The sequence below is a fragment of the Cherax quadricarinatus genome, chromosome 68, assembly GCF_038502225.1.
Source record: "Cherax quadricarinatus isolate ZL_2023a chromosome 68, ASM3850222v1, whole genome shotgun sequence".
Taxonomy (NCBI): domain Eukaryota; kingdom Metazoa; phylum Arthropoda; class Malacostraca; order Decapoda; family Parastacidae; genus Cherax; species Cherax quadricarinatus.
This window is the reverse complement of record NC_091359.1, coordinates 8569105-8591201: the sequence shown is the minus strand read 5'-3', so window position 1 is coordinate 8591201 and position 22097 is coordinate 8569105. Positions and strand designations below refer to the sequence as shown.

The 22097-nt window shown below is 39.0% G+C and overlaps 2 protein-coding genes and 1 long non-coding RNA gene across 13 annotated transcripts in view; 2 read left to right on the top strand and 1 right to left on the bottom strand.

The window, feature by feature from the left end:
- Window positions 1–2883, top strand: part of LOC128697766 (pleckstrin homology domain-containing family G member 5) — a 1323529-nt gene extending 1320646 nt beyond the window's left edge. For 2 of the 10 annotated variants that reach the window (XM_070099658.1, XM_070099659.1), the window contains 2 exons: window positions 292–497; window positions 2231–2867. In XM_070099658.1, the coding sequence (XP_069955759.1) occupies window positions 292–497; window positions 2231–2240 (216 nt within the window). In that variant the 3' untranslated portion in view covers window positions 2241–2867. Of the gene's footprint in view, window positions 1–291; window positions 498–2230 lie in introns of those variants that run through there. The other 8 variants (XM_070099660.1, XM_070099661.1, XM_070099652.1 and 5 more) reach the window with 7 other exon arrangements.
- A 7313-nt stretch (window positions 2884–10196) lies between these two features.
- Window positions 10197–22097, top strand: part of LOC138854724 (uncharacterized) — a 30621-nt gene continuing 18720 nt past the window's right edge. For both annotated transcript variants that reach the window (XR_011393911.1, XR_011393912.1), the window contains exon 1: window positions 10197–10629. This is a non-coding gene — a long non-coding RNA (uncharacterized lncRNA). The remainder of the gene's footprint in view (window positions 10630–22097) is intronic.
- LOC128697636 (carbohydrate sulfotransferase 5-like) lies at window positions 15124–17735 on the bottom strand. Its single transcript, XM_053789466.2, has 2 exons — window positions 16809–17735; window positions 15124–15712 (listed from the first exon to the last, which is right to left on the bottom strand). The coding sequence occupies exons 1-2, from the start codon at window positions 17555–17557 to the stop codon at window positions 15364–15366; spliced, it is 1098 nt and encodes a 365-aa protein (XP_053645441.2). The 5' UTR covers window positions 17558–17735; the 3' UTR covers window positions 15124–15363.

The following is a 22097-nucleotide window of genomic DNA, read 5'->3' as shown; positions in this document are numbered from 1 at the left end:
GGTCACCCTGCCTCGGTGGGAGACGGCCGACTTGTTGAAAAAAAAATATGTATATTTATATATATATATATATATATATATATATATATATATATATATATATATATATTTATTTGAATGATGAAAATATTTTCTTTTTGGGGATTTTCTTTCCCTTTGGGTCACCCTGCCTCGGTGGGAGACGACCGACTTGTCGAAAAAAAAAAAAAAAAAATATATATATATATATATATATATATATATATATATATATATATATATATATATATATATAATTAATTTTCCTGACAGCCCTGTGAAGGTTGTGAGAATTTAGTGAAGATTGATGTATCGGAAACAGACCCGGGGATCTCTTCTGTGCAGATCACAGTCACAGAAGGAGCCATCTCTTCTTCCTCTTCAAATGTGTCCTCCACTTCACCTTCAGAGAGTGCCCCAACAAAGCCTGACATGAGGATGAGAGAAATCCTCCTCAACGATGCGTCAGTTGAGGCCTCGTAAGTATCGCTTTTGTCTCTAGAGTACAGTATTTCTCGAAGAATTGGATCGACTTCTTCCTAGGGATCAAACATCATTGTCTACCATTCTCCAGGTGCTGTGCAGGCTTTTCCATTGTATTAATAATACTTTTAACCTTTCTAATAAGTTTGTACCGTTTGAGTTGTTGCCTAGTGTGTCGCGCCATGGAGATATTTCTAGATCCAATGTCAACACAAAATTTAATATATCACCAAAAAATAGGCAAGTCATCTAATGGTTATAATTATATCCTTAATTTTTAAAGAGGTGGAGGGGTAAGCCAGCGGAAGGCCTCAGCCAGATGACCAAAAGCTCCAGCTGCGGGTCATATGAATAAGACCCGTGTCAGGAAACACTTGTACTGTTTACTGACAAATCTTACCTAACTTATCACCAATACAGTACTCCTTTTACTTCCTTAATAAAAAAAATTTTCGCTTGTATACCAAGAAAAAAGACCGCAAAAACCATATTTATGTTTGTTGTAATGCCTTTTAATGTTCAAATGTTCAATACCTGCTACAGTGTTGTCACTTGACAGAACCATTGTTAACTTGGTGGTTTCATATAAATTAAAACGTGATACTTTAGCATCAAGCGCTCTAAAATCTTTACACTCTTTAACTTTTGAAATGTTTAACAGCTGTTTCCTCAAGTCCTTAATTATATGTGTAGTGCAGTTTATTGTGCCTCACCTAATACTATTACGTTTAAAACTTAATTGTAATAAATGCAACTTGATTTGTCAGTATGTAATTGGCAAAATAAATAAATAAAATAGAAATACACAGAATATTGAAATTTATCCTCTGTGCAAGTCTTACAAATCACTTGATCATCAGATGAAGATAACATCTATATCCCAATTCAATTGAACTGAGCACACACTCAGGTTTACTGTGTGTGTGAACTATGTGACCAGATTGACCAACCGAACTTATTCCATTCACTGGTTTGCCAAAGTGAAGCTCAGAAACACTAAACTTTACAGCTTACTAATGAATTTTGTATAATATCTTCTCATCAGATTAGATGGCCCAAAAAATAAATGGGATGTGTGAGTTTCTTTTATAATTTAGGGTTTGATGTCTGAGATAGTGAGACAGCATAGTTAGGCTTACCTTTGACATACTCTGCACACTGCTGTCAGGTAGAACAGTTAGAAAACGAATTCTCTTATTCAAATGGTACACCATCACCCCCCCCCCCCAAAAAAAAAAAAAAAAAAAAAAAAAGATGGACCAACAGGTCAGTTGCCCTGATTTGCACAAAGAACAAATTGATTCATGAAATGAAGCTTGTCCTTTCCCCATTTAAGAGGTTTCCATAGTTAATGTTTATCCGCCAAGGATGCTGTCCTGGGACAGATAGTTTGCTTCATAGTGACTGACGCCGTAAAATAGAATATTTTGTAACAAATTGAATGTAAATAAATTCGAAGTAAATAATTTATTTGTGTTATCAGGGAAAATTATAATTACCTGAATTAATTATTCATTAAGGGTTAAAACTCCCTTGAAAACCAATTCTAGACATTTTTACATGCTTCATAATCCCTCAGGGGATGTGTCTTGATACCGGTGAGGGACTTTTGATTTAAGGAACTGGACTTATTCTTCTTAGATCGAACTTTAATGCTTCTCATTCTCAAGGCGCTATGTGACTCCTGCAGACTTGGCACTTTCATTGATTAAAATAAATTTAATTACAGGGATGTATGAGAGTGGCCATGGACGTCGCCTGAAGAGGGACAAACTTTTCTTCTCAGTCGCCACGACACCCTGATATCACCTCATGGCACATGATGTCGCCTTATACATGTGATGTCAACTGAGGTCATTCAGAAGAGGATAGAAAGAGTACTAGTGATTATTTAATAGTATTAACTTACGGTGATAAAGATTAAAGATTAGTCTTCATCCGAAAGACTTTAAACATGTTGAGTATAATTGTCGCTGGAGTCTTTCCTTCAGACTTGAACAACGAATCTGTGTATAGCTCTGATAGTGAGATCAAGATGGATTTTGGTCTGTGGAAAGTGAGAATGAACTCGATGAGATCTCATAACTTAAGAACCCGAGTGACAGCTGTTGATCTCTGTTGACCTGAATTTGTTTGTGCCCCGATTTTCGCCTTCCAGAGTTGTTATGGTCTATACATGGAGTGAATTCTGAAGTTCTTGTGATCTAACCACACTAATAGTTTTTCTACTGTACATTCCATCCCTTGGCAGGAAATATTTATTTTATTGTCTAAACATTCCATGTATCTAGGTACCTTTGTATCCACAATTGTTTGTGGATTTTGTAAAATATAATTTGGTACCCTGAAAGTGGAATAATAATTATATATATATATATATATATATATATATATATATATATATATATATATATATATATATATATATATATATATATATATATATATATTTACATATATACATATATACATTCATACATACTCCTTTTTTGTGAATTTCAAATATTTTTATATCTTTCACAGTCTTCAAAGCTGCAACCTAGTCCTAGATGCTCTAGTTCTTGTTAATAAATAATTAATGGAAACAATGTTGAAATTTTTCCAGGTCTTTCTAGAAAATAGTGTACAGTCTATTTTATATTATGTACCTATATTATAAATTAGATGCACATAGTTCCTTAATGAATATTTGTAATCGATTATGAAACACTTGTCTTGTTAATAAATAGAATGTTGGTTTATACTGACTTGTATAGTGACAGCAAGTTACTCGCTTAAATACACTTGGGACAAAGTATATCTGGTGATGTGCAGTGTTTATTATGTGTTTTGTTAATTTTCAAAATTAAAATAAATACATCTAAGAGTATGAAACTTGATTCAATATTCATCAGCACAACTATAGTGCTGTCTGGAAACTTGAAGCATCTCCCTTTCAAGAACAAGCAATAACACAATCTTGGGGATTTTTTTTTTTTGAAACTAGTGGTTGTTTTGGTAACACAATTAGCACATGCGTTAGTTTTTGGCTTGAGAATGAGTCTTGTAGCAGTTCCTCCTGTAGCTCAGTACCACTGATGCAGTTTCGTGGAAGTTGTTTAATATTGTTGAAACATTAATTACAGTGTATTAGACTAGGTATTATGAATAATTTAGTACTGATGCAGAATAGCAAGTCTTCTCATATACCAAACATAGCCACTTGTATAGTACAGTAGTGTACAGCGTGCAGGTCATATCACTGAAAGCCTTTCCAAAGAGTAATGTATATACTGTGACAATCTAAAGCACCATAATACTAGTTGTAAATGAGTGACTTAAGACAAGCTTCAACAGGAATAGAGGGGGAAATAACAGATTTTTTAGTTGAATTAACAATGGATGAATTGTATAAAAAATCATTGTAATCAAGAGTTTGTGAATACCATAATTCTAAACTACTTCAGTATTTTTTGGTGCACTTATAGATATATGATCATGTTTCTGTGGTGTTCTACTGTTGATGTTTGAAGAAAACACAACAATGTGCATGAATGCATATTTTTTAAAAACTTAAAAAATAACGTTTGCCTAACTTAGTTAAAAAAAAAAGAGATCTAATCACACATGTACTGCCTGTTAAGTATGGATGCAAAAACTTGTGAATCTCAAGTCTTGTATCTACATTTTACGTATCTCACACAATATAAATTTATATATTTTCAGTATTGGTATATAAGTTTTAAGGTGATAACTTTGCAAAGAACGTAGATAAACACAAGTTAAACGAATAGCCTACATTTTTTTTGTATATGATTGACAAGGTATAATACAGACGCAGTTATTGTATGCCTCATGTTTACCTTTTCCTATACTGTTGAAAGTGGAATGGCGCACATAAAACATTCCCATATGCATTCGGCAAATACGGATCTATAAAATTTAGTAATGAGTCTTGAGTGTTGGCTGTCTGTGTGTCAAACTAGTCACGTGTCTTTTTCTGGGGAGACAAGAGACACTCTGACATTGACATCTTTAATACAACCCCTCACGACTAATTACAAAATTTTTAATTTGATTATTTAAACAAAAACATGAGTTGGTCTAATATGGGTATGTGAATGTAAACACGTTTAAATATTTTTAATCTTTTTCCTTGAAAATGCTTTCATGAATCACAATCATATTTGTGGCATTCTAAACATAAAATAGCCATTTTTTTAGGAAATATCAATTACTGTATCTGCGCTAGGGAAATAAAAAGCACAAATGGCTGAAATATGTGGAATTTTCATGCATATTACTATGCATATTTTGCAATCAATGGATATTACATACAATGTATGGTCTAGAATACTCCTGTTTACACTAATGCTGTACTTTGTTTTATGTTAAAATTGTGATAAGGGTTAATAGTGTAGTTAGTTAAAATTTCAGGAAATTTTGTGATCACGTTTGTCACCTGCAGTGAGTACTGTGATTATATACCCTTTTAATTTTTCCATGAAAATCTTGCATATGGATCTAATAATTGTTGTCACTTGTGAAAGAAGCCTGTAGCTCACCCAAATGTGTATTCATACCTTAGATTTTTATTATATAAACAATATTTACAGGTACAAAACATTGTACTCTCTATGTGGATCATTTGTTAAGATTTTTCTTGTATACACAAAAAAACATTCACTTGTTACTTTCCTGTTGTGCAGTTTCAACCTTATGCATTCTTTGCAACTTCAACTTGAGGTATTCTTTATGCAAATTCAGCCTAATATATTAATGATCCCTTTAGTGTATGGTTTATTTATTTTTTGGTAGGTAAAGTTTTTCTAGTTACACAGATAATGAATGTATAGTAACCGCTTTAGCTGTTTAACGTGCTGTATAGCTAATGTGTATATATTGAATTTTTGATTCCAAATACTATTTTAGTGAGGTGGAAAGAGAATGCATAGACTTTCATTTTGTCTTTGGAATAATTGTAGAAAATAAAATAAAAGAGTCTCATTGATCTGTTTTATTACCAAGACTTCTTTTCAGGTAGCTGTGCCTGCTGTGGATTTTACAGGTACTTATTGTATCTCCCAACTCCCTTTAAGGAGTGGCTTTTGATCTAAGAAAATGGAACATCCTACACGTTAGATCAAGCCTGATTACTTCCCATACGCTCAGACCCTTCATGAGAGGTGCCTTGATGACGGTGAAAGGCTCTTGAGCCAATGAATTGAAACTACCACTCCATTAACTTGGATCGAATCCCCAGGCACTGTATGATGTACAGGTCTAGCACTCGCCCACATGTGTAGACTTTATTTTTTACTTAATAAAATGGCAACGTAGTTTTTTATTTTTTGTGTGGATGTAATTTGGTCGACAATTTTGTTATATTGCAGTCAACAAATGTTAAGGGAGAGGTTGGATGGTGGTTGGTTGGACATGATGTAAACATTTGGAAGGTCCTTTGAAGGTGGAGGGCTCTTGATCCATGAAACTGGAAATATCATTCCCTTCCATGGATAGATCCTGATAGCTTTTCGTTTCGCAGGTTCTGTATTCAAATCCCCTCAAAGGAGGTTCCTAGATGGCCGTAAATGGCTTTTCATCCAAGGAACTAGACCTCTCCCATTCTCTCTTTAAAGGGGCTCCTTGTGGTAAAGAGGCTATTGGTCTGAGGAACTGGACCGTCTTCCTCAGACAGAACCTAATTACCCACCATCCCTATTCCATCCTTCCCCTCCCTTACCTCCTCCTCTCCCCATCCCTCCCCTATCCCCTTCCTTGTTTTCAACATTTGGGTTCTTCCCTCGGGCATTCTAGTTCCTAGGTAGGGGGAAAGGTACCGTGGTCCAACCCATTCCGTTAAGGTCCTTGGTGGTGGTGTAGTTTACCGTGGAATCTGGATCAACTAGGGATGTCCCATTCCCTCTCCAGTTCTCAGGGAAGTCTTTCGGGTGACGGGTGTATTTCTGGAGGCTGCCTGCCGGATTCCGGGAGGAGGTGGCCGAAGGAGGTATGCTTTTTGTGAGGGGCTCTTGATTTAGGGAATTGGATCTATGCTCCAGTTCCCCAAATTAAGGGTATCCGGCCACCCTCTTGTCCACCGAGATGGCTCGGTAGACGTGAGGTTGCTATCCCGGATTCCTGGTTTACTGGCATGAAGGGTAGGGTATGGAATGAGTTCCATGCCGCATCTGCACTAGTGGTGCTGGGGTCCTCTTGGGCGCGGAGGGAGATTTACGGACCTTTCATTCCTCCTAGGAGCTATCCCTCCACGTTCTTTTTTTCTGTTTTTTATTTCCGTTTTTTCTTTTGTTTAATAAAAAACAGAAAGTAGCTACATAGCCATGGAGTCCCAAGTCTATGACCAAGCTCCTTCCGGGCCCCTTTCTGTTACCACACCCTGTTCCGACCCTATCTCGTTATTTGACCATTCTTCGGACCTTTCTAATACCCCTGTACTTTCTGCTGGTGCCGTTTCGCCACCAGCTCCAGGTGCCGAGGTTCCACTTGACTCCTTCGATACATCTGACTTCTCCACTTCTTTTACCATTCTTCTGGCTTCTCCCTCTACGGTGCGACGATTCTCGGAATGCCAGCCCATCTCAAGTCGGACCAACTCCTGTCCCACACCTAAACGACGAAGACCATTAACTGATGACACTTCTATTACTTCTCACTCTGTCCAGAAAAGACCGGCATGACAATCGCTTCCCTTACACACTACGTTTCAAAGTATACAATGGACAAAGGTTTTTTCTCTCTGACAACTCCTCCTGACTGTCTTTCAGATCATAGTATCGGCAAGGCGCTCCCACGCCATGTTGGTCAAAATATTTCGTTACATTTCATCGTCACGATACACAATGCTAGTCAAGCCCACGATATTTCTCTCCTTCCATACATGTGGTGACGACATTCTCGGACAACTTGAGCTCCAAGACCTCCCAATTCTCAAAGTAGACACGTATATACTACCTGCCAGCGGGCGGAGACGCTACCGCTGCAATGTAGCTCGCTTAACTTTTGACAGTCGTGAGCTTCCGTCCTCCATTATATTGCTGGACACCGTCTTAAGTCCGAGAGTTGATATCCCTACACCACAACAGTGCAAAAATTGTTAGTGCTTTGGCCACCCAGCAAAACATTGCAGGTCCATAATAGTGTGCCCAGTCTGTGGTGCTGACGACCATACAACTACATCCTGCAACCTGAATCCTTCTTGCCTTAATTGTAATAAGGCTCACCCGGCTTTTTCTCGCTCATAAATGATCTGACATCTGTTCTCCCATCTAATATTTGGTCATCACTCTGTTGATGATTTCGCTATAGCTTGTGCAGCCTTTACTCCAGGATGCTGTCAACAGTTTCCCATTGTGCCACTACTAATGGGTTTAAATATTCTAGTGCTAAAACACAATTACTTTCACCAGACGTTCAATCGTTCCTGATACACCATTGTACCTGTATGGCTCATGAATCCCTGAATGTGATACGGTCAAATTTCTCGGCCTACTGTTTGATCGCCGGTTGTCTTGGAAGCTTCACATTACCTCCCCGAAAGCAACTTGCCATAACCGGCTGAACTTCCTTAAAACCCTCGCTCAACTTTTATGGGGGCTCTCTCTTTCTTAATCACTTCTGATCTCATTCTCATGCAGTTGCAGTGTACACTGATGGTTCTAAATCCTCTGATGATGTTGGGTTTGCAGCAGTGTTTCCTGACAGTGTGGTGCGAGGTCATTTATTAGACTCGGCTGGCATTTTCACAGCTGAATTGTATGCCGTTCTCATTGCAATTATCCCCATTACATCTATGCCTGCTTCAAAGTTTGTGATCGTCTCAGACTCCTTTAGTACTTTGCAAGCTATTTAAAAATATGATTCACTTCATCTCCTAGTTCTTCGTATACAAATTTGGTTACCCTACATTACTAGAAAAAATAAAGAAATCGTTTTCTGTTGGGCTCCTCGTCATGTTGACGTTCAGGGTAACGAGCAGGCAGATTCTGCTACGCGATTTGCAGTACACGACCTACCAGTTTCATATGGAGGTATTTCATTCTCTGAGTATTTTGCTGTAATCTCTACCACCTTTGCAACCGTTGGCAACGGCATTGATCTGATACGACTCAACAAATTACTTAATATCAAACCAAGTTTGGGTTTCTGGCCGCCTTCTTGTCATAGATACCGAGGTTGGCAGACAACACTCTCTTCTCTTTGCATCGGACACATTCATCTTCCTCATGGTTATCTCATGGAGAGGCGTCCTGTTCCACTTTGTGAGAAATTTCTGGTTTCCGTTTCAATTTCCCATATTCTATTGGACTATCCTGTCTATCAACGAGCACGCAGATTTTTCCTCCGTCGTCGTCACCACCCTCACGCCCTTACTTTATTTTCACTCCTTGCTGACGGACCCACCTTTGACAGACTTCCTCTTTCACTTTTTGACATCAACTGATTTATTACACAAACTTTGATAACCCTTCCTTTAGCACTCCTCACAGCCCTTCCTAACTTTACCTTTATTGTCATCTCCACCCTTACTTATCCTTAGATCCTGCATCAGTTCCTACCCTGCAGCGCTGTGAGTTTAGCGCTTCCTTTTGATTACAATAATAATGGGGCAATAGGTTAGTTTGGGGAAGTGACCAACAGAACACCACTGCATCAGTCAGCAGCCAGGATACCATTGCATTAGTTAGGCAGCCAGATCCCACAGTCTGTACATGCTTGCACAAAGAACTCTCCAAGGAAGGAACTTTGTTCCTGGTGAAGATCTCTTGATACAGAAGATGGGATTGAATCCTTACTTCCTTGGATTATCCCGAGAGCCCTCTATTCCCCAGACGCTTGCTTGTCCCTACGAGTTTAGCGCTTTCTTTAAATATAATGACTGAAGAAATCAATTACTATTTTTATATATAATTTATCTTATTTCTTAAGAAAAATCTGTTCGTAACTTGCATATTTTATAGATAGCTCATTAATGACTATATATGAATATAATTCTCTAATATAATTTACAGTAATGTTACTAACAATAAGGATCCTTGCGGGTTTAGCGCTTATTTATGATTGTAATAATACTAATAAATTGTTATAAATTTGTAAAAGTAGCGTGTAACACAGCTGTCTTCTGTCTTCAGAGTACAAAACAAATTCTGGCCACAAAATAGAGCGAAACACCAACGTCAAAGACCTGGGAGTGATCATGTCGGAGGATCTCACCTTCAAGGACCATAACATTGTATCAATCGCATCTGCTAGAAAAATGACAGGATGGATAATGAGAACCTTCAAAACTAGGGAGGCCAAGCCCATGATGACACTCTTCAGGTCACTTGTTCTATCTAGGCTGGAATGCTGCTGGCACTGGACAAGCACCTAAAGTCGGTTCCTGACCAGCCGGGCTGTGGCTCGTACGTTGCTTTGCGTGCAGCCAGCAGCAACAGCCTGGTTGATCAGGCTCTGATCCACCAGGAGGCCTGGTCACAGACCGGGCCGCGGGGGCGTTGACCCCCGGAACTCTCTCCAGGCAGATTCTGCTACGCGATTTGCAGTACACGACCTACCAGTTTCATATGGAGGTATTTCATTCTCTGAGTAAGTTAATATCACTACACTAGGTGGCAGGACACGAGCATCATAGACTAGGTTCTTGTATTCACTTCTTGTTCATAATATAATTGCGTTGTTTCGTGGCAGCATGGTCGTGTTTCTCCCCGAGTTAAGTGTTGTGAATAAGCGAATTTAACTTATACATGGACGCTTGATACTGGCGAAAAGGCTCTTGATCCAAGGATTTGAAATTAACCTCCCCGTTCCTTGGATCGAACCTGATGACGTTTGACCCATAGGGGTTGAGTCCTTTCTCGTAGTGATAATAATACTGTATATATTGTGAAAGTGAGGATTTTCGTGTGCTGTGGTGGTGACTCCAGCCGGCCAGATGGAGTCGAGATTCAGAGGGGGAGGACCAGGCTGATGTTCTCCCATGTATACTTGTTATTGCACCAGTTTAAGCGGTTAAAGGTCGCTGTAATGCCCCAGAGTGTACATTAGTGGCATGTTTAAGTGAACGTTTAGTAAAACAACACTGCAAGATGAGCTTGGAGATCGCGTCTTCTGGAGTGCAATGTTTAGGTAAGCATCTTGCTGTTGTTTACACTAAAATTACAGGCTAACATGTGGTTTCCATTCTCAGGGCATTACAATGGTAAGTCCTATGCAGTGTATGCCCCGCCCTATGCAGTGTATGCCCCGCCCTATGCAGTGTATGCCCCGCCCTATGCAGTGTATGCCCCGCCCTATGCAGTGTATGCCCCGCCCTATGCAGTGTATGCCCCGCCCTATGCAGTGTATGCCCCGCCCTAGGGAGGGTACATAATGTCGGCGAAGGGATCCTGATCCAAATATTTATTCTCCGTTGTTTCGAATCAGATAGCCTCTAGTTCCCCTGGTGCTTCATGACTTGCAAATTTAGCTATGATAAAATACCTTACCGTTGGATGACTACTGTACATATAGAAGTGTACATTCATGGTTGACTGTTAGCTGTTAGTGTGACATATAATGTGTGTGTGTGTATGTATTGTATATTATGACAGGCTTGTGATTGGATTTGGCTATAAAATAGGAACCATTACTGCCCCCCCCCTTTTTCTATTTTACATCTACTTCTTTTTCTTAGAGGAATAAGTCTTGTGCATACATCGAGTGCCACCAATTTAATCTGTTCTAGGCATAAGTTGGGGTCTGTGTTGCTTAGTATATCTTCCCAGCTTATATCGGTTAGGACTTGGTTTACTTGGTCCCACTTTATGTTTTTGTTATTGAAGTTGAATTTGGTGAATGCTCCCTCGTGACTCCCGTCATCCTGACGCTGGCTCAATTTATCGTGGCTTGAAAACACGACTGTGACAGTTCTCTGTAGATTGAGGTCATCCTTCAAATGTTGTGTAACCTTTACTGATTTAGCGCTCCCCTATGAGTAATAATGAGTAATATCCTTTAAGAAGGGTATCTGGATGCAGGTTAGGGCTTTTGATTCAAGAAATTTGAGTTATCCTCCCCTTTCTCGAACCAAACTGATTACCTATCATTTCCCAGGCCCTAAATGATCCTTAAGAGTTTAGTGCTTCCCAGTTATTATAATAATACCACTGATTTAAAAAGACGGTGAGGAAACTGGGCATATTATTATTATTATTATTATTATTATTATTATTATTATTATTATTATTATTATTATTATCAAAAAGAAGCTCAAAGCATAAGCACTGAGCATAGACAACGTTTCGGTCCTGAGACCTTGATCACTTCGGAAACGTCTTCTAATAAATATGTCCTAGTGTTTGCTCGCGTGTCCTTAATAAACCATAGATCGGTGTCTGTTATCATGGTTTGTGTCTTGGGGGAGACGAACCTTACCAAGGTTTATGTCTTAATTTGGTTTAAATCCAATCAACTACATTTTGGGTCATTACGTCTGATTGTCATCTGTTGACCACAAATCAAGAATACTTTAATATTTAATACAGGTATTAAAGCGAACTCTCAATATATACTGAATACCTTTAGAAACGTACACCTCTCGGTATATAGGGAAATTTAATAATGCAGTTTTTTAATTGGGAGGAAATCCTGTATTATCAAAAAAAAAATTTTGTCTAATATGTACTTAAAATAGAGGTTTTACTTCCAATAAACGAACATTAATTTTAGAAGAATATAGCATGCAACAACACCGTCTTGAAAAGTTAAAATCGTAACACTAGGTGGCAGAACACTCGTTGTAGACTAGGCTCTCGTATTCACTTTGTCATAATAATACCACTCGGCTTGTAGCAAGTTGTTTGTGTCTCTGAGTGCAGTGTTGTGAATTTAGGTTATCGGTAGACCCTTCAGGGAAGATGCCTTGATGTGGGTTTAATCAAGGCTCTTTGAATCGAATCAATTGCCTACTATTTCCCTTAGTGCTTCAAGGCCCTTAGGAGTTTAATGCTCCCCCACGAGTGAAATTAAAAACTTCTTCCCCGTTGGATATGTCTTGGCTGTTGTATACAAGTGTATATTCAGAGTAAGTGTTCATCGTGAGTTATACACCGTGTGGCAACGTCAAGGTCAAAGCTGAATGTTGGCATAGGGTGGGTAGAGACGTATTTAAATGCATTGATCATTAATGTGAGCACTGATTGTTCATTAGGTGAACATGTGCAGTAGTCAGTAGGACATGAGCCTCGTACTATTGTTCTTCTATTAAATATGTTCTTTGATGTTAGTGAAGGGATTTTGATCCAAGGAATAGGAGCAACCCTTCTCATGGATCACGTATACTTGCCTTAAATTCCTTAAACGGTATATCACCTTTACGTATATGTTGATCTATTCCCCATAAATATTGCATTAATATTGTTCTGTCAAATTCCATTATGCTTAGCGTTAGTGGCAGGAGATTTGTGTGTGTGTGTGTGTGTTTGGGGGGGGGGTCGGTTGGTCTCGGGGTTGTACCCAATAAGTCGAGCTTGCAGAATAGTTCGAACTCCCTATAAATTATACTTCTCTGATTTTTTTTTTTACAGGTTCATAGATATATTTTTCATTGACAGTAATGTAAAAAAATTTTTTTGGGACCAAACCTAACTTAGAAACCTCACCTAACCAAATTTTTTTTAGCTAAACTCTGCTAACCTTACAGGAGTCTGGCTGTGTGGACAAAGTACTGTGTATTCTGATGCCGAGTTTGCAGGTTCGAATCCTGCAATGGTCTGCGAAATAATGTTTGTAAATAATTTCGCCTGTTTGCGAATTTATATTATTATTAAGAATATAAACAAAACGAATCATTTGGGATATTTTGAAAACCTGTCTAATGATTTTATGGATGTTAAACTAGATAAATCAAGATTTGTGTGCAACAGTTGGGTAGTCAGTTTGCTGACGTCCCTCGTAGCGGACACTTGTGTTGTGCTAATTGTTACTAACATTTATCACTATAAATGCTGAATGATACATTGAAAATGGTAGACTTCATTAAAGCTCGTGCTCTAAATTGAAGGATTATGCAACGAACATAAACTTGTGCACACTGAAGTGCACCAGGCTTTCTGAACCACCGGCTTTCTGAACCGAGATGCAGAGTTCAGCAGTTATTGTGGATAACCCGTTTTACTTCTCTGCCTACCTGGCATACATTTTTATCGACTTTGAATCAAGGAAATTTAAATTTCCGTGTCAGTCTTTTAGTGTATTGAGGTTATATGGCGTGACACGTATGCGAGGCTGGATATTCTGAGGTCAGCAATGAAAATAAAATGTCGCTAGAGGATGGATGCCGAATAAGATTTTAAGAGTGAAACAATCCTCAATTGCTCCCAACTTCCCTGACCTTTGTGTTTGAATCCATGCCTATCAAGCGTATTGATAGGTAAGCAGTAACAACATTTTATTGTATGTATATAATTTTTATGGATTTGCATTATCACTCATATTCATAAGTTGTCATATTTTTGGCTGTTAGAAATATGAGCATTTATCCTACGTGTAGTGCAGCTGTAAACACGTGACGTTTTCATAACTAATGTAATGGATATGCATTAAGATGCTTGCGGTTGTAATATTGCCTTGAGTGACAAATGTGGGTGGGGGGGGGTGCAGACTCTGCCATAGTTTACAAGAATTAGTGGGGGGATAAGTGGCCTCAAAAGTTTGAGAACACAAAGCTTTAATACAGTACTAAGTTTTATTGTCCAAATATCCAGTCATTTAGAGACAGGTACAAATAATTTATATAGGAAATGTTACATCACGTCATTTCAAAGGATAGGACATCTGATGTCTTGACTGTGTCCACACTTTGCACCGGCCAGATGAATGAAATTCTAATTAAATGATATTCTAATCTAGTAAGTTATCTGTATTAATAGTGGTAATGATAACACGTAATCTAATATGAATATATATGTGTCAGTTCTTCAGAAGTCATATATAAATATTTACATATTTTCATTATTACTAGTAGTAGAACTGGTAGTCGTAACTGTTATGCTTTAAATAAACTGTTTTGTTTCACCTCAGAAGTAAACAGCATCACTTGCACACTCACAACCAGTGCTAATAATAAAATTTGTAGCTGTATATATATTTATATATATTTATGTATATATATTTATATATATGTATATATATTTATATGTATATATATTTATATATATGTATATATATTTATATATATTTATGTATATATATTTATATTTATGTATATATATTTATATTTATGTATATATATTTATATATATGTATATATATTTATATATATTTATGTATATATATTTATATTTATGTATATATATTTATATTTATGTATATATATTTATATATATTTATGTATATATATTTATATATATTTATGTATATATATTTATATTTATGTATATATATTTGTTTATATATTTATGTATATAATTTATATATATATATAATATATATATATATATTATATAATATATATATATATATATATATATATATATATATATATATATATATATATATATATATATATATATATATATATATATATATATATAATGTACATATATCCATATTATAATGTGAAATACAGTATTTGTAGTTAGCTAAATTTAAACAATTATTTCTCACCGAATTCTAGGTGCGTGTATATGCCAGCAGATAAATTAAAACTATTATTTGTGTATACGGTATAATAAGTGTTAAAGAATTTTTTTTGCTGAAATTATTCCTGGCCTAAATTTATCACCCTTATCATTCTCATGTTACCTTTTTCAGTCTTTTACACCAGTTTTTTTACCCATACCGTGAAACCATGTTCAAAATTTATGTAATAGTAGTGTTCACCTACCACGTGACTGCTTTAAGAGGAAGAATTTTAGTTAACTGAGACTCGTATTCAGTCTTGGAGGCAAAAACTGGATAGCCATAAGCTTGTAGAACATCGTGACACTCGGCTTGTATTTTCTCCATCTCGGAGTAAGGCAGACTTGTGCGCCACCGGTAGACGACCTCAGTGGAGTTCTTGTTTGTGGAGTAGGGGTGCGATTGAAATGCGTCGTCATACATTCCGAGGGTGAGGGTGGCTACATTATGAGCTACAACTTTGGTGTAAGGAAGTTCTGTGAAGTTATAGATGCTTCGCACGTAACGTGATGGATCCAGGGCCACATCCTCATACCTTATCAGTATGTATCTATGGAAAGGAGGGAAAGAAAATATTACAATAAGTCTTATTAGTGGTATCACATGTGTGCCATCTGTCAAAACCAGAACCAAATTCAAATCCCCGAAATGCAATACATAACCAGAAATTTACCAATGTAAATAATTGTAAAATATTGTAATTCATGTGTAATATATGTGTATAGTATATAATAATACGTACACACGCACGCGCGAGTGAGTGAGCTCATTAATTACTGGGATCACCAAAGTTTACACACCAGGAAAACAGTAAAATGTACTCATGAAGATTCTTATATTCTTTCATATAAGCTAATTTTGCGTAAATTTTTAACAAGGTTATGTAGCTATGTTTTGCTGTATTATAATACGGTCATATTTCAAGGAGAGTGTGTTGATGCTGGTGAGGGCTCTTGATTCATGGACTTTGAGCTACCCTCAAATTTACAATGTCTTGTGTTTTACGAACTAGCCGAGAGACTCAACCGAATTTAGACAGATGTATTTTTATATAATGCAACATAGCCCTGCCCAAACTTAACCTGGGTAAACCTAAAACTAAATTATGATTACTTCATAATGTTAAGCAAGATGTTGCAGGGCATTAATTGCAACAAAGAATGTGCACTGCGCCTATATGGATATATTGATAGATGCATAAATGTAGATCAGTACTCTTCTGCTAAATAAAATATGGCTGTCTCGTTTTGTGATGGAGATATTTTTATTTATTTCATCACTTCTGTGTGGGATAGACAATCCTGAGAGAGCGATTCTCAAGTAGTAGTAATTTCAGCTTAACTGGAACGATTCCCTTGGCAGCTACAGTAGCTACTGACCCATTAGTGGAATGCCTGACGATATCCTCATTTCGCTGCTTGGGTCTCCCATCTCAGGCTGACACATTTCAACGCTATAAAATCCACTCTGTGATGGAATATGGTGAGGTAACATAGCTATATTTAGTTCCCACAATGTAACTCAAAGAGAATGTGGTAGCTGTGTATTGCTGATTAAAGGAACAGAAGCTGCAGCCATATACCTGTGAGTGAAAGGAAAGTAACAACAGGCGCTTACATGCGAGTATAATATCAACTGCTGCTTACCTGTGAGGGTAGTGACGGTGTAGGAAACGGGCACTAGACAAGTCTTGACGATACCTTCTACAGACATCTGCTGGATTCTTCTCCTGGTGGGTGAAGAAAGTAGCATTCTCTTGTAACATTTCGGTGTGTTTCTCGAGGCTGTACCTGGAGGCTAGGAGAGCACGAGGATCTCTTACCAGGTGCACCACGTAGCTCCTGAGGGTGGAGTCCGGTAGGAGAGATGTGGCCAGCTTCAGTTTTCCTGCCACCACCCTCAGCACCATTATACAAGCTCCGTTACACATACTCTCCGTCCAAGCAGCGTCCTGGCACACGCTTGCGTATTGATCACACAGTTCCTTAATTTTCAAGTCATTTAGCTGATAGCCAAACATCCATTTTTCAAAATAATGCGGGTATTTGGAGAAACGGCAGTGGAGAATGTCTCGCAGAAAAGCGAGGGCAAATGTATCGTTGAAGTTCTTGTACTCCCGGAGGGGTTCCTCTGTGACGAAGCTACAGGGTAAGGAAGAGAGCATAGCCCCCATCATAGACGACCCTGAACGCATCATAGTCCACAAGATAATACTGCGTCTTGAATTAGAGTGGCGCTCTCTAGAAAACATTATTTGCTTTGGTTTCTGAGGTAGCTGCGGAGCTGTGTGTTCGTGCAGAGCTGTGAGGAGACCCACCAGTGGTACCAACATCAACAACAGAGCTCGCCTCTGCCACCATCGTGCACTTGTAGTATAAGCAAATACATTCACCATATTCTATACAGTATTCCAAGTGAACTGCACTTAACCAGTTTGTCCGTGTTAGATAAGAGTACCGTGAATATTGCCAGACCTGCAGTGGTTGCCTGGTTACATCAGTGTGTGGATCAATGTATTGTATATGTTTCAGTTGTTGAGGAATTTTTCGCCGAGGAACGTAAATTCACATTCACTTAACTGGAATACAAAAATGGATAAAAGATTTGAGAATGATTATATTGCTGGTACTTGTAGTTGTGAAGGTGGGAGTAATGAGATACAGAAACCAACGAAGGGAATGCTGTATTAGGGTTTTAAGACAACCAGTGCTCGACACTTACAAAAGTCCCTTACTAAGTTAAGTACAGCATTACGGGTTAGAGGAAAGAAACATTTTGAAATATTTTTCCTTATTTTGTCGAGTTGACGTCACGGTAGTGTTACAGCCTGCGGCTCGGATGGAGCAGAATCATGCAGCAGAGAGAAACAGAACCAATAGCTGTAGCTCAGTGCCTAAGAACTGATGCAGTACAGCTGATACACAACCAAACTAGTTCCTTCTTTTCCTACCCATAAGTGCATAGTCATGTTACATAAAAGGAATCCTTTTATATAATTTGTACTCTGGCAGGATTACCGGTTATTTTTCTGTCGCATGATCATGCAAGTGAGGAAACTCTTATAAACTAAAATATACAGTACATTTGTGTTTAATTTTATGTTTCTTGTTAGTTCATCCAGGAAACTGGACATATCTTCCCCCTTCCTTAGATTGAGCCTCAGTGCATCCTATTCTGCATTCTTTGTATGACTCCAGCGGGTTAAGTGTTACCCACCCCGAATAATAGAAATACGTAGCATTAACAGATATATTTATAAATACATACTAACAAACAGAACAGATACCACCCAGTTTCGTCCAACTGCCCTGCACCATTATTTCCCCTTCTTGCCCTCCCCATCATTCCCCTATCTTGCCCTGATCCATCATTACCTCTTCTTGTCCTCCCCATCATTCCCCCATCTTGCCCTCCCCATCATTCCCCCATCTTGCCCTCCCCATCATTCCCCTATCTTGCCCTTCCCATCATTCCCCCTGTTTCCCCTCCATTTCCCCTTCTCGCCCTCCCTATCATTCTCCCTTCTTGCCCGCTCACCATTCTCTCGTCCTCCTCGCTGTTTTTCTTCTTGGCCTCACTCACTGAAGTGCAACGAACACACTTTTCCTCCTATTGTATTAAATGTTTTTCTGCCAACACTACCTCTCCAAGCAGTCATAATTTCACAGAGAACTTCCTACTCTCCCCCTCATCCCCTTGAGCCTCTCCCCACCTGTGCATTGTTACCAACCTCGAAGCTGGTCACCGTGACGAAACAACTTCCTTAAAATCAACCCAAAGTGGTCAGGCCATTTTACCTATCTCACCTCGTACGTCCCATCTATCCACATCCTTTTTGATTGCTCTAACCTAATTCTTCCCCTTCCCATTTTTTCCATGTGTCTTTTGGTTTATTAAAAGGCGCAGAGGTGGAATATTAATATGCCAGTTAAAAGGATCAGAGTCTAATTTGGGACGGAAAAGAACATGTGCACTAGCTTGCATCCGTTACTTAGCATTGAATATGTGAAAATGGGAAAAACACCCGAACGCTTTCATTTGCTTACATATCTCTGAAGATGTGTGTAAGCACACTAAAACGCTCTGTTTTTTCTGTTTTCACTGTGGTATTTATATACATTTGCGATCATGCGTTTGTGATTTCTTCCAGCAGTGAATATATATACCTTAAAGTTAGTCGACTCTTGTGGGTCGCAGAGAGAGTTAACGGCAGTGGGGCTGCCTCTCTAGCATTGCTTCGTTCAGGGTTGGCAACGTGGGCACTTAGTGGGTGGATGTTGCTGTAACATTTTCTGTTTTTGTATCAATGCCTCGCTGTTGGGTCGCCTACCATCGTCTATTTCTTTCCTTTCTAGCTCTTCCTCTTCAACACTATTGCTCTGCTATCCCCATTTCTCACTCGCTCCTCGTGGGTCCTTACCTGAGTGGGCAAGGGAACAAGCTGAGAAAAAATGGGGCGTAAACTCTTAGGGTGCGGCCCACCCTTTAAGGCTCTTGCTCCCGGATCCTTATTGGTGAACGCTAACTCTGATTCCCATTCTACCTGGGTTCTACCTCCTGGATCCCTTCCCTCCCTCTCCTGTAATAAGTGGGGGGAGAGAGATAGGAACTCGGACAAAGATCGTGAATTTACTGGTGTGTGGAAGGACTACTACATCATCCATCCGTTTACTAACGTCGAGTTATTTAAAATAAAAATCTTATTCGAACGTTTATCAGTTTCAAGGGAAAACCTGGTATATGCACACACGTGAAGCAACATTCCAGGGCATTTTAAAAGTGTTAGGTGTCAGACGTGGGACTTTGTTCACTCCATATATACATGAGGCATCAAAAACATGGGTTTGTATAGTCAGAGATAAATGTGAGGATTATGTAAGGCAAGATTCTTCAGGAAGCAGAACTACTGTTTCCTGACGCGGGTCCTAGTCACATGATCCGCAAATCTGACCAAGGCCTTCCGCTAGCTTACCGGTTTCTCCCCCTCCTCTCCCTTAAAAACGAAGATTATGACCATAGGTGGGCAGGATAAAGTGTATTCAGGAAGGATTGTTTACCAGTGTGACACTGATATGTTTTAACTTCATGGGTTTTGCACTACTGTAAGTCTTACCGCTATCAGGTGTGCTTCTAAACACTAGCGTCTCCGATCTGGCTCAATGACAAGCTGGATTCTGTTCTATTTCATGAAATGTCCCTCAATGCCTCTATGCATCATGTAGTTATTACTTTGATAACCCTTGCCACACGCGCATTTATGTTTGCTAATCCTAATATTTACACTTCTGCCAGTCTCTTCACGTACTTCATATCGCAGCGTCCATACTGGATTGTGAAGACACCAGTTGTAGATACCGGGAAAGCAGCAGTAGGCTGCTTTCTGGTGGCGACTAGCTAGATATACAGAAGGCTCTCAAAAGAATCACTACTCCTCTCGAAGTGCGTGGCATGTTGTGAATAGAAGTGCATTGGGTTACCTTGTGTTAATGTTGAGTGTCCTGCATAACGGGACACCTATAAAGGGAGTTGGTAATCTTCCTTGAGGTTTAAAGTAAATTTGGTGGTAAGCTCAGTAACGTTAATTTGAGGAAGTTTTGAATATTGAAGGCTTCAGTACAGCATCAAATATCATACACGTACCATAACCACAGTGCGATATTTGGAATCGTGGTGTGGAACTTCTTTGCTTCAGGGTACCTCATAACAATATTGGCTAGCCTCAGTCATTTGACCAAAATCTCCAGCTTGGGGTCTTCATATGATTAAGACCCTCGTCAAGAAACACTTGTCCTGTTTCCTGACATATCTACTTAAACTCGCATATAAAACATCTGATGGGCCTCTCTGTGATGATGGTAATGTCCTCATGAAATTCCATGTCTCCATTGTATGGGATAGGCCATTTTTCGAAAAATGGTAATTTCCAAATGATAAAAACTCCAGCTCAGTTGGAACGAAAAACCTTTGATGCTCCCATAGCTAATGAACCCTTAATAAAGCACTTGACGATATCCTCATTCCCCTATTGAAGTCACCCAGCCCATCTTTGAAGCCCCCCCCCAACCGTAGCCTTCTACTTTTTGAATTATTAATATCCTCATTGCCCTATTGAAGTCAACTAGCCCATAATAGTGGAGACAAGTGGTTTTTAGGACTTGACGTGCTGTTGGAGTGTAGGCAAGGTAACATTTATGAAGGGATTTCAGGGAGTTTCTCATCTCGGCCTCCAAGGGAGACTACCCCGTGTTTCTTATTCTCGTGTTTCAAAATGTCCCCCCACTTCTGGGGTCCCATCTTCTGCAGCCTCCTCTGCGGTTGCCAGTCTCATAGTCACTCCTGTATCTAATTCTTTTGCTGTCCTGGGCTCAGACGTCCCTACTTCAACTCCTCAGTCTGTCCTCACTTCTTTGTGTCCTCCCTCACAAACCCCGGTATCGACAAGACCTCGTACGACACCTCCTCCCAATCGTCCCTCTACTTCTCAGAGGCCCAAAAAATCTCCTTTAACCCCTTCTTCTCTTCATCCACCTCCACATTTTACCTTCCTGGTCTCTGTACCTGAGTCTTCCCCTTTCACTGGCTCTGTTACAAGTGTGGAGGTTCATCCTCCTCCTCGTACTGTGCCTTCCTCCCCTGTCCCCTCCCACATTTCTTTCTCTTCTGCCACCTCCCAGGTTTCTGCCTCTTCTGTCCCCTCCCACACTTCTCCAGTTCCCTCCACCCTTTCGCCCCCCCCCCCTACCTTGGTACAGTCCATTACAACTCCGATCTTTACTCAAACTCCTCCTCCTTCCATCTTCAATATTGTCTCCCATATGACATCTCTGAACTCCAAAACACTTGAAGCAATCTCTGAATATATTGCTGAGACCAAACCATCAATGGACACTGATCCACCATCTGTTCCTTCTCTTTCCTCTTCTCCATCTGCGCAA

Bases quoted from the DNA above. Each gene is read 5' to 3' on its own strand.
- LOC128697636 (XM_053789466.2), bottom strand. From the start codon at position 17,557: ATGGTGAATGTATTTGCTTATACTACAAGTGCACGATGGTGGCAGAGG. The intron at 15,713-16,808 runs GTAAGCAGCAGT...TCCTTTCCATAG, and splicing joins CACCGTCACTACCCTCACAG to ATACATACTGATAAGGTATG.